Raw genomic sequence first — 13,608 nt, 5'->3', positions numbered from 1 at the left:
TTTGGCTAGCTAGAACACCTTTTTTCTAATATATTTAACAAAGTTGTTCAAACATTTTCTAATATAGGATAATATAAGTAGTGGACAGAGAATCAATATTAGGCTAGTATTTTGTTTTGCAAGGACCAATAACTAAAATTTTATGATTCATATATTACTAGAGGCTAATATTTTTATTTCCTTTGTAATATGCCATTCCCTTCCCCTGAAATTTTACCATGTGCTTTTGCTTTAATTTTTCTCTGAATATTCATATTATGGCAATCTTTTAAAGATCTCTCTTCCCTCAGCTAAAGTGAGGAAATAGCTGTGAATTCATGAGCAGTAACTGCTTGTTCCAGAATTCGTGCATGGTTCTGATGTGCCAGACAGTGGCTGACATGCACAAATATCACATGTTAAGAATTTTATTTGTGGGAAGGTTTGGTCTGATCAACATCAAGCTGTACTTTCTGAAATAGGAGAATATTAAATAGTTTGGCAGATGGTGAGCTCTGAAGCGGGCGATGAGGCCAGTGGTAATGGCTGGTGGTATCCTGAGTAAAGTTATGCATGCCGTATGTGTATATGTTCATCTATTTGTGTAGTTTATTTAGATGGAGAGTTAATTTTAAGAATTTAAAGGTGTGTGTCCTAAAGCCTGAGATATTTTGTAATTCATATTGAATCTTCAACCCAGCATTGAAGGTAAATCGTCCCTTAAAAAACAAAGTCTCAGATAAATACCAATGTACATGCACAAAGGCCAGTTTGTGGTTGTGGGTATTATAACATAGCCCCCCCCCCCCCCCCCCCGTTTTGTGGTACTGGGGATGGAACTCAGGGACACTCTACCTCTGAGCTACACCTCCAGCCCTTTTTCTTTATTCATTTTGAAACAGGGTTTCACTGAGTTGTGGAGGGTCGCACTAAGTAGTTGAGGCTGGCCACAAACTTGTGATCCTCCTGTCTTCATCTCCCATGTACTGGGATTTATAGTCTTAAAATCTAGATCTGTTTCTCATTTTTTCTTTTTTCTTTGTTTTCCATAGCATTGGCCTTTTTTTTTTCTTTTTTTTTTTCGTACCTTTCTTTTGGTAGTACAGGGAATGGAACCCAGGGGCATTCTACCTCCCCAAATAGGGTTACATTTCCAGCCTCATTTTATTTTTTAATAAAATAAAAAACTGGGTCTCACTAATTTGCAGAGGGTCTTGCTAAGTTACTGAGGCTGGCCTGGGAGCCTGTGATTCTCCTGTCTCAGTCCTAAGTACTGGGTTTACAGTGTGCTCCACCATGTGTGCATGCACTTTCTCACTTTCTTGATGTCTCCTCCTCCCTCTCCCTCTTTTTGGTGGTACAGGGGATTGAACCCAGGGGTGTTGCTACCACTGAGCTGAACCCACAGCCTTTTGTCCCCCCCCCCCAGGTTCTTTTCTCCCTCCGGTCTATACTTCCAGACCTATTTTTTTTTTAATATTTAATTGGAAACAGGGTCTCACTAAGTTGCTGAGAGCCTCACTAAGTAGCTGAGGCTGGCTTCGAACCTGTGCGATCCTCCTGTCTCAGCCTCCCAAGTGCTGGGATTACAAGCATGCGCCACCACTCCCAGCTTGTTTTTATTTTGAAAAAGGGTCTTACTAAGTTGTGGAGGGCCTGACTACATAGCTGAGGCTGGCTGAGAACCTGCAATCCTCCTGTCTCAGCCTCCTATGTACTGAGATTACAAGTGTGCGCCACCACGCCTGGCCCTTTTGTCATTTAAAAAAAATTCAGATACATTTTTGCATTAATATTTTTGATACAAAAGTTTTTAAAACAAATTTTTGATATAAAAATTTGCATTATTGGCATGTGCCACCATGCCCGGTGGCATTTTTGAATACCATAGGAAGGATGCTGTGTTCCCTGAGGATGTCTCATTCAGAGGCACCGATGCCCTTCTTGTCCCTCACTGCTGGTTTTAATTTTGATCACCAGTTGGTGTATTGTCTTGTTTCTCCACTGCATACATATCATTTTCATGTTGTAACTAATCAGCCTGTGGAGAAGATACTGTAAGACTGTGCCACTATCCTGCTTCTCATTATGCTTGCCACCCCAAACTGTTATGACTGTTCACTGTAATGTCCACGCCTGGTAATCTCCAAGGCCACCAGTTACTTCACACTTATTAGTGGCAAAGGAGAGAGAGAGAGAGAGAGAGAGAGAGAGAGAGAGAGAGAGAGAGAAGAGAGAGGAGAGAGAGAAGAGAGGAGAGAGAGAAGAGAGAGAGAGAGGAGAGAGAGATATGGAGAGAGAGATATGGAGAGAGAGATATGGAGAGAGATATGGAGAGAGAGAAAGAGGGAGAGAGAGGGGGGGAGGGAGAGGGAGAGGGGGAGGGAGAGGGAGAGAGAGGGGGGAGGGAGAGGGAGAAGGAGAAGGAGAGGGAGAGGGAGATAGAAAGAGATGTTTTAGAGATGGAAATGACAAGCTATCAGTCAGGAATGTGGAGGGGATAGAGGAGATTCTGAATTGGAAATATTTTTCCCAGGGAAACCCAAGTTAATGCATTTATCATAGTGCAATGTTCTTATACTTCATGTGATACATGAGTTTTTTAAAATTGAAAATTAATTTAAAATAGTATTTAAAATAGTATTGTAGCTGAAGTAAATTTAGAGTATTATAAGGCTTTTTAATTGAGGGATAATTTGCATCCATAAAATATATTCTTTTCAAGTGTATTAAGTCAGCAGTTTGTATTACCTTGACTAAGTTGTCTAATGTATCACTACTTAATTCCAGAACATTTTGATCAATCCCAAAAGAAGTACTCGTTATCAGTCATTCCCCAATACCACTGACCCACCAGACAAATTAGTATTTAGTATTTTTGAATTTTACATTTTTTCTGAAGGCAAACTGCTTTTTATAATTTACCAAAAATGAACCTGTCTTTAATTAGTGAGTAGTTTTTTTCTATGTAAATTCAGTTATTACATTTACTAGTTCTTAATGAGATTAGACATCAGCTATTATCACATGGTTTGTTGTCCAAGTGGGCATTTTGCTTTATCTTTTTTGAGGGGGACTGATTATTTCAATAATTGAATACTTTATCTAAAGGTACTCCCTGAGGTATAGTTTGCTTTTACTTAATGTAAAGTAAGCCTGGCACCATTATCAAATCATTTGTACTATACAGCCAAGCAGTCATATAGGATTGGAACCAGTGTAAACATTCATATATTTTATTTTGCTGAAGCTTAAAACCCCTAAAGATTTAGGGAGCCACCATTTCTGGGCAAAACAAGTCATATATAACCTTTTCTAGGAGGAAATAGAATTTAAGCTCTTTTGAAAAGCAGGAATTCAGTGAGGCTGAATTACCTGAGATATCCTTAGCTTTAATTTACTGATACTGTTGTAGGGGATGGTCAGAAGTGTCTTTCAGATGCTCTTAAAAGGTTTTGGATTTTCCCCTAGAAAATGCACATACATCTTGTATGTACATTCTGTATGTAATTTCAGAGGGCTTCTGGAAATCTTTATGTAAAAATCGGCAGAATAAATATAGGACAGAATAGAGTATCTGAATCAGATCTGCTCCTGAAAAAGCCCAGTAGAGTTAAGGATCAGAAGGAAGCTTGGGCAGTAATTGGGCCCCAGAGCCAGTCGTACTTTCCAAGACCATCTGGCCCTTTGCAGCCAGACTCTTTCTATTTAGCTGCATGTTTTGCTTCCATTTTCACTTCCTTTTTTCCCCCTCCTCCAACCTAGGAAATGTTTTGTTCACTATTTATGGTTCTAATCACCTGAGATGATTTACACATGGTATTTGTAATCATATCTGAAAAGCAAGGCTATACCATAGTTCTCCAGCTAGCAAGAGCTACCTTAAATGCTTAGTAAGTTCTTCTAAATGTAGATATTTAACATAAAAACTGGTATGATGATTTGCCAATAAATGTCTTTAAGACTACAAAAACGTTATAAGGTTAATCTATTGGTCTTGCCTTAATTTTTTTTTTTTTGTATGTGATCATGGCCTGTAATTTAATGAAAGAAAGGGTTTGGATCTCTAAGTACTTGTACATTTCCCTCTAGCTGTTACCTTGTACCTAAAATAGTTCAGACTTTTGATATTGGCAGCCACCTTTGTATTGAAATCCTGGTTCTCAGAATAGGGATCCTGGGAGAGGTTCAGTGTGGTAGCAGAGGCATTGTAATATAAAGTATATTTAAAAAAATCATATATGTTCCCTGTCATATAGACCTAAAAATATAATCAGTAAAAGTGTCAAAACTAAAATCACTTTTGCTGTACATCTTTTTCCTAGGAGCTGATGTGGGAAACATAAAAATCCATTTGTTTTAAAATTATGCTATATATGACAATGTGTAATTACTGTTTAATTTTTTGATTCGTGTTTTTATAGCAATATTCATGGTAGGATCTTTATAATAACTTTTATTATGCATCTTATCTGCAGAGACTTAAAAAGAAAATCAGCTCCTAACCAGCACTTTCAAATAAAAAATTCAGAGCAGGTAGAGAAATGCTTTTAAAATGCATATTTGATGTAGTAAGTGCCATGCTCTGCTTCTGAAAGCGCCAGGGTCACAGCTGCATCCATGAAAATGCATGGTGACTGTAGGCATTGTTTCCTCTAGCAGAAAAGGCAATCTGCGGCTGCCACTGAATTTATGATGTAAATCAAATCATAGCTGTCCTTTATTTCTGATGTAGCCAAAAGGTTGAGGTGACCTAAAGGTTACAAATAACTTTTGCTTTCTGATTTACCTACCAGAAGACTAATTTTTTTTATTCCTTCATTCCTTTTAAGATTGATGTATTTATTCTTGGAATGGTGAATCCAGTTCCATACCTCATTTTACCATTGTCTCTGTGCCGGTCTAGTAGAACCATGCCTATATCATTTCAGATTCTGCTCCATGCTGTTGGAAATATGAGTGAAGGGTGGGGAGCACTGAAGTAGTAGGTAGCAACTCTGTGTTCCTCTGTGTCTTTTCGCTGAACAGGTCAAGGTGGGATCTACAAGTGAGAGGGACTTCTTCATGGTCCAGTTGATTCTGTCATTTCTAAAAAATGGACCAGTTTAAGTGTGTGTGTGTGTGTGTGTGTGTGTGTGTGTGTGTGTGTGTGTGAAGTAGTAGTAGTAGTTATGCTACTTATAGATGTGCATTCATCACTGAAAGGAAAAGGATGAAGATATAGAACTGGATTTCAAGCTGCTCACACTTCCGTTTAGGATAGAAACCTACCCTCATAATTATACTAGTATATATTCATGGAATGATTCTATGTGCTAGGCATTATGCTCCATGATTTACTTAAAGCAATTAAAGCTGGGCATGGTGGCACACACCTGTAATCCGAGTACTTGGGGGACTGATACTGGAGGAATCTAGGTTCCAGATCAGCTTTAGCAACTTAGTGAGACTGTTTCAAAATAAGAGTGCCCGTCCTGTAGCTTAGAGGTAGAACGCCTATAGGTTCAATCCCAAGTACACACACACACACACACACACACACACACACACACACACACCATTAAAAAATTTACAAATAATATGGGAAAATGCCAAAGAATGTACAACATATTAATTCACCTATGTCAGGGGTGGGGAAGCACAATAAAGGAGAGATTACAGGCCCCAAAGGCCAATAAAGGGTGACCTGATTGCCTAGTTTGTATTGATTTTGATTTTAGAACCTCTCTCTCTCTCTCTCTCTCTCTCTCTCTCTCTCTCTCTCTCCCTCTCCCTCTCCCTCTCCCTCTCCCTCTCCCTCTCCCTCTCCCTCCCCCCCCCCTCTCTGTACTGGGGATAGAATGCAGAGGCTTTCTACCTCTGGGCTACTCCCAGACCTATTTTATATTTTATTTGGAAGCAGGGTCTCACTAAGTTGCTGAGAGCCTCATGATTACCTCCTGTCTCAGCCTCCCAAGCACGGGGATTACAAGCACGTGCCACCATGCCCGGCACACTTACTCTCCTTTAAGGAGAAATTAGAATCTATGAGCTATCTTGGAAGTTAGAAAATTCTGATTTAGAGATTTCTGTGTACTCTTTCTGGTCTCAGAATTTTCCTTTGAAATTAAAAAAAAAAAAAAAGTAAGATAGTTTATCTCTCTGGTAAAGATAGACCTTTTTTTGAGGCCCTAGATTCCACTTGACATGATTGGGTTTGAAGCCATTTAAACTTGGCACAGAATTACCAGTACTTAGGCTCCATTTTATTGCTTTCTGGTTGTGTGGGGTTTGGTTTCACCTTTAGTCCTAAGCATATGAAGGATGCACTTTAGTGGATGGTATGGATTATATAACTTGAGTTCTGTTGCGTGCTTAGTTTGATCTTGTTTCACAGATGAACAAACTTTGGCCAAGAGATGTTAATTCTCTTGTCTAGGATATCATAATTTGTTGTAGAACCAGAGTGAGGATTTGAAACTTCATGTTTAATTCGATGCCATTCTCCCATTATTTTATACCCCCTCTCCACTTTAGTTTTATCCAAGATATGGACATGACTATGTAATAATAAATGATTCCAATGATGCTGTGGAGCTACTGCTTTAATAATAACGATGTTAATGATGATAATGTGCCACATTTGTGTTTTTTCAAAACAGATAGCTGCCACTATTAGTTTTACAAGTGATCAGGTAATTATATAGACATCCCATCCATCATTTGAATAAAGGATTGTAGTGGCCTCACTCTTTAGTACTTGAATAGCAGGTTTGGGGATAATTGAATTTTGAGGCCTAATTTAGGCTTTATTTTTATTTTTGCATCACTTTTTAAAAAATAATTAGCACTTTCATTTGAATGTGTCAACTTGACTTGCTTAAATTGTGGATCCTTTAATTTACCTTGACCTTTCTCAGTTGACTGTACTTGAAAGAAGTGTAGTGGCTAAAAAGCAGTAAGAGAAGAGAGAAAATAAAAATCTTGAATAATCCATGAATTTAACAATCAATTCTTGAATACATCAAGAGTGAACTATACTTAGCCTTATGGCATTTTAAATGCTCTGATTACAATATTTCAAATAGGAAAATAACTTCATCTGTCATGCCCAAATTAGCATGTATATTATTTAATGTCGTTTATTTTAGAGCAAGATTCTTTATTTTTGCAAAGGAATAATTTTACATTTGTTTTCCATTTTAAGCTGTCTAGTATCTAATATACTGTATTATTCTTGTGTGCCTAATGCTACTTCTTAACTATATTTCCATATGAAACATAAAAATTGGAACACGATTGACTGATTACCTTTGGTTCAGTATACAGCAGGGTGAAGTTGGAATCCCAGTCTTTCTGAATAACTCAAGACTGATACGATGCTTCATTTGGTTTGCTGCCTTCCGTGGTAAATGTCATTTACTTAGAGCAGTGGTTCTGAACCAGGAGCAGTTTTGCCCCACTGGTATATTTGGAAATGTCCCATCCAGTGGGAAGAGGCCAGGGATGCTGCTAAACATCCTGTGCTATATAGGACAGTAAAGAATTGTCCTGCCTACAATGGGGTGTGGTGGCACACAGCTGAGATGGGAGGATCGCAGGTTTGAGACCAGCCTGAGCAATATAGTGAGGCTCTCAGCAACCCAAGGAGACCTTGTTTCAAAATAATAATAATAATAATAATAATAATAATAATTATAATTATAAGGGCTGGGGGGTATAGCTTAGAAGTAGAACAGTATCATACCAAAAAAAAAATCCTGCCTAAGATGTGAGTAGTTATAAGATTGAGAAACTCTCATGCATGAGAGTAGTTTATTGAATTAAAAGATGTATCCATTCTACTAAGCATAAGGCTTTATATATTTTTATAGGCATTCACATATAATCTGATGATTCAAAAGGGAGATTATAGCTCCTTGCTTCATTATTAAACAATTTTGGCAATCAATTTTGAAATCGATTTCAGTTAGTTGTATTCAGTTGAAATAGAATGATACTAGTAATCAAGTGTTAGTTAACAAGCAGAGTCAATATTCTCATTTGATACTTCTTTCCTCTAAGATTTTCAGCTTCTTAGGATCAATATTACATACTATTCCCTACAATATTGCCACTTGGATTGGACATAATCAGTTACCTGGACAAGCTAAATACCCAGGGGTCTAAATTAGTCACAAATCTAGATGATCTTTATCCTACTATATTCTCATTTTTAGAGTTTAAGTGTGAGATGTTAAATAGAATCTGCTAAATTCAGTAGCTGGCAAAACATATAGCTTCATGCAGCAGAGATGTTTTGTTTTCAATCCTACTTTAAAATTATAAGCTATTATTTTTTTGACCTGATTTAATCTAACTATGTTTTAAGACTCTTAGTAATTTTTTTTTTTTTCTGAGTAAGAGGTAGAAAGGGGAAGGGGATGACTTATAAGGTAGACTATTGAAAAGCACTTCAGCGCTTTATGACCACATAAAATCTTTGTGATAACTTGTTGGGTATTCTTGTTAAATAATCATAAGTACCACCACTTGCTGTAGGATTGATGAGTGGTCTGATTTGATGCCCCTTATATCAATATGATGTTTATCCGAAAAACCATAGCAAAAAGAATTGCTCTTGATGTTCTTTTTGATTTGGAGGTTTAACAACTGAATATAACCTGTTACTTTTAGTTCATCTGAGACATGACTTAAGTAGCTTTGATAATTTAATATGTACTTCTTAGTATTGGGGGCAACTAGAGTGGAGATGGGTCTAATTGACAAATGGTTTGGGATTTGGAAATATGATTTGATATGATTTTTGAGTTTGGGTGTAAAAAGTTGCTTGGAGCCATCCCTTAGCAATGGTGGTAATCTGGCAGTTCGAAATAGCCTGTGTTTTAGCAAGCCAGAAGCTGCCAGCATGTGAAACGGGTGCATGATAAAGTAGGTGAGCTTGACGAGAAAATAAAATGATGGTGTTATAATGCTCAGAAATTGTGCAGTGGTGTCAGAGAGGTGTTTAACATGAGTGTTTCGATGTGATAGATGTACTTTTCTGTTGAGAGACAGACTGAGACTATCAGAATTATGTTTGACCTCCCTCTTCAGATTTTTTTTTAACTAATGGCAACTCTCACCCTCAGTAACATATTAAAATCATCTGATGGAGTTTTTAACACATGCTGATGCATGAACTATAGTCCTAATGACTCCAAGATAACCGAGACCTGGACATTGGTGTTGAGTGCTCCACGGTGCATCTGACATGCAACCACCATTAAAATCCACTGCTTCATAGCAGTACATCAGAATTTCTGCAGGACTGCTTGTTAGGTCTGGGCTGCGCTCTGTGAATTTGTGTCTCTAAGATCCTGAATGATAATGTTGCTGGGAAAGCCATCACACCTTGAGAACCACCCAAAAAGCAGTTTTAAATAATTTTTGGGGTCTGGGGGTTTAAGTCAGTGGCAGAGTAATTGCATAACAGATTCAGGGCCCCAGTTTTGATCCCTAGCACTGAGAACAAGTTTTTCCTTAGTATTTATTTACTTTAGTAGAATTAAAAAAAATCATGAAGACTTGTAAGCATCTTTAAATCATTGTTGGAGCTACATGACTTGGGGCTGTGTTTTCTTCTCTTTTGTCCCATTTTTTAAATTTTTTTTTTGTTTTTGATGCTGAGTATTGAACTAGAAGCATTCTACCTCTGACCTAAATCCCCAGCCCCATTTTTTTTTTAAATTTTGAAATAGGATCACATTAATTTGCAGAGGGCCTTACTAAGTTGCTGAGGTTGGCTGCGAACCTGCAATCATCCTGTCCCACTACCATGCCCAGCTCTGGTTCCAATTTTTAAAGTCCTATTTTTTGGACATCTTCCATATTTTAGCTTTTATGTTTAATATAATCTTATAGTCTTAAGACTTACAGTCTTATAGTCTTAAGACATCTTAATAGAAAAGTCCAGACGAAAATTTCATTTTCTTTCAACAGAAATTGTAAGCATTTTCAGTTTGGATAGTTTGAGATGGGAGGGATATTTTTTCCCTTCCTCTTAAGTACACTGGGGGAACATAGAACAATGCATTGAGAAGAAGGCAGTAGGAGGGCAGATAGCGCTTACAAGGTAGACTAATGTTAGAGGAAATGAAACCTTCCTGGCTTGGAAATAGACCAGCGGCAGCAGGAGGCGGCAGCCTGTGACCTCCAAGAACGGAGGAATCAAGGGGTGAGTTTGAAAGAGCTACTGGATTCAGGAGCATGGCCAAAGTCGGAACCTTTAAATTGCAGTCTGGTCTGAAATTTGAGTCCCTGAGACTCCAGGCCCATTTTCTTTCCTGCAAAACAGTTAGATAAAAGGAAAAGAAGTCAGTGGTAATGAACCGACTCTGCAGCTAATGCACAAGTGATAGCTTTGTGACAGTTATGAATCCTGGAAAAAGTCTCTAGATGGTGTTGGCTTTTTTTTTTTCTTGCTGCTATATTTGGATATTGAGAATGTGTAGTCCTGAAATGACAGCTTCCAATGTGACTTTCTGTGTTTTTCAGAAATCATCCTCAGCCTTTGATCACTGTGCTTGAACACAGACCTGATTGCTGGCCAGTGCTTTTGCAGCAGCTGACAGCTTTTTTCCAGCAATGCCCTGAAAGGTAAGAGAAAATAAAATAATTGAGGGAGACAGATGCTATATGCTAATTTTAGAGCTAGAATTTTTTTTAAGCTGCAGTGACTATATTGTTTTTTTTCCTGAACAAAAGAAATGTCCTAGAGTTGATTATAGTTTTCTCTATTTAAGAGAAAAAAATACTAGACTTATTGGTTGTTGAAACGTTGAGTACGAGAAAAGCTATTAGTGAATGCAGGCCAGATAAGCATTGGTTAGTGGGCAGGAGAGTTGAGTAGAAATATTCGGTGAACTACTACATACTACAAATAGGAGATAAGTTCTTGCCCCATAGAAATGGGTGAGATAAAGCCGGGCATGGTGGCTCACGCTTGTAATCCCAGCATTCGGGAGGCTGAAACCGGAGGATCGTGGTTCGCACACAGCCTTAGCTACTTAGTGAGGTCCTCTAAAACTTAGAGAGACCCTGTTTCAAAATAAAGAATAAAAAATAGGGCAGGGGGTATGGCTTGGAGGTCAAATGCCCCTGGGTTCCATCCCCAGACCCGCAAAAAAAAAAAAAAAAAAAGAAAAAGAAAAAAAAGAAATGGGTGAGTTAGTCCATTAGAAACCTGCCAGTAGAGATCAAGTCATACTGTCAAGTGAGATCAGACAGCCACCAGATATGCTATCCTCCTATTTTTGCCACCTAAGTATTGAGATTACAGATAGGTGCCACCATGCTTGGCTACTTGAAAGCCATGACTTGGGGCTGTGTTTTCTTTTTTTTTGTTTCACTTTTTATTTTTGTTTTGGGTGCTGGGTATTAAACCTAGGGGCATTCTACCTCTGACCAAGATCCCTAGCCCAATTTTCTTTTCTTTTTTTTTTTTAATTTTGAAATAGGATCTCATTAAGTTGCAGAGGGCCTTATAGTGTTCTAAGAACATCATTTCTGAGTTCATAACTTCAATTTTAGTGGATATTTTAGGTATTGTACTGCTGCAGGAAATTTTAAAGAGTGAGAACTTTTAATTTTACTCAGTTTGGGCTGCTATAGCGTAACACTAGAGATTAGGTGGCTTAAAACGCACATACATGTGCGCACGCGGCACACACGGCACATGTGCACACACATGCGTACACACACTTTATTTCTTGCAGTTCTGGAGGCTAGGAAACTGAAGACCAAGGTGCCCGCAGATTTGATGTCTGGGGAGGTCTGCTTTCTGGTTCTCAGAGGCCAACATTTCACTTTGCCCTCACAAGGTGGAAAGAGTAAGGGACTTCTCTTGAGCCCCTTTTGTAAGTGTGCTAATCCTATCCCTCAGCACCTAATCTTTTCCCTGAGGTCCTGTCTCCTAATACCACCTTTTTGAGGATTAGGATTTCAATATAGGAATTCTGTGTGGGATGGAAATATTTATTTCATAGCACCTTGTAATCTGCTATCAGGGAGAGAAATTAAAATATGAACATCATATTTTCTTCCCTCACCTAAGATTGTATTTTCAAGGGTAAGATACCGATTTTTCCAAATAAGCCTTTGTTTCACTTTGTCAGAAACAAACCAGAACCCCAAATTTAAAAGCACATTTTTTAGTTTATTTTCTTTCCATTGCTAAATAGATAGGTATATGTGGGGGATGGAAGGGGGAAAGAGAGGGAGGGGGAGAGAGAGTGTTATTGGGAATCGAACCAAAGGGCATTTTTACTTCCAAGCTACACCCCCATCCTACTTTATTTTATTTAAGTTTTAAGACAAGGCCTTACTAGGTTGATGAGACTTTCACTACTTGCCGAGTCTGTCCTTAAAACTGCAAGTACTGGGATTATAGGTTTGCACCACCATGCCTAGCTTAGATTGGTACTTTAAGAAAGATGCTGCCGCTCTGTAAAACTTGTTGTAAAGGTTGTTTTCATGGCAACTCATAGAATGCATCTGTTTTTCAACGCTTTAGTTAGTCAATAAGTAATCTACGATTTGATTTTTATCTATAGAGAATATTATATTGGAGCTGGGAATGTACCTACTGAATATACTCTACAGAAATTTGTCCAGATATTTATAAGGAAAAAACATTATTAGTTAACTTTGACTTATTTACTGATAAGCTTCTATATAGAAGTTCACAATGATTTGTATTCGTTTGCAAAGAATAATTTCAGTCTCCCCATTTCTACTTTGACCCTATGGGTTATTCTTTGCAGAATAAAATTGAAAATTCTGCTTGCATATTTCGGGGGACTATGAGTTTCCTAAAGTTTAATTTTAGAATGCGTTAACTTCATGTAAGCTGTTATTTTGAAGGTAATGCAGGCAGGTTGGTAATTTGGTAAGAATATAAGTAGTGATTCACTGCTATGAAGAGGAGGCAAAATGTTGTGAATATGGCCTGAATTCTAGTTCTTTCTGTTAGGAATCGTTGATTAAACTAGCTACTTATGTTCCTTTTATAATTAATGTTTGCATTTATTTCTGTAAGGCCTTTGTTACTTTTAATCTTAAGCAATTAAGAATTGTGTAACTTAACTATGATATCATAGATATTAGGCCTGGGTACTTAAAGGTTATCTAGTCTAACACATACTTTCTCAGATGAGGGAACTAAGGAGAACAACATTAAGTGACTTGCTCAAGGTTACCTGTGAGCTAATGGTAGGTAGAGTTGGGCCTAAAGTCAGATTCTCTCTCTCTCTCTCTCTCTCTCTCTCTCTCTCTCTCTCTCTGTCTCTCTGTCTCTTATTCTAGGTCTTTCTTACTGGTGAACACAAATATAAAAGACTTATGTGTAGCTACATGTATTACAATTGTTCATGTTTTAAACATCTTTAATCACTTGGGGATTTCAGGTTGTCTGTTTTATTTTTTTCTCTGGCAATTTCTTATCCCATTAAAGTGATAGATAATGCAGAATATAAAACAGGACAGATTAAGCCATGGAGATTAAAAAATACTATATTGTGTTTAAGGAAGTGCAACAATATGCTTCTGATGCCAAATCATAATGACATCTTGAGAAGACATTTCTTTATAAAAACATTGTATTCCACCTTC

The 13,608-nt window shown here is 37.7% G+C and overlaps 1 protein-coding gene across 4 annotated transcripts in view; it reads left to right on the top strand.

Moving 5' to 3' along the window:
- FOCAD (focadhesin) overlaps window positions 1-13,608 on the top strand; it is a gene marked incomplete at both ends in the record, with an annotated part of 280,748 nt that overhangs the window by 30,521 nt on the left and 236,619 nt on the right. For all 4 annotated transcript variants that reach the window (XM_080709563.1, XM_080709560.1, XM_080709562.1 and 1 more), the window contains one exon: window positions 10,495-10,596. In XM_080709563.1, coding sequence (XP_080565689.1) covers window positions 10,495-10,596 — 102 coding nt within the window. The remainder of the gene's footprint in view (window positions 1-10,494; window positions 10,597-13,608) is intronic.

Source organism: Muscardinus avellanarius (genome assembly GCF_963383645.1).
Source record: "Muscardinus avellanarius genome assembly, chromosome: 13".
NCBI classification, from domain to species: Eukaryota; Metazoa; Chordata; class Mammalia; order Rodentia; family Gliridae; genus Muscardinus; species Muscardinus avellanarius.
This window is presented reverse-complemented; position numbering and strand designations above follow the sequence as displayed.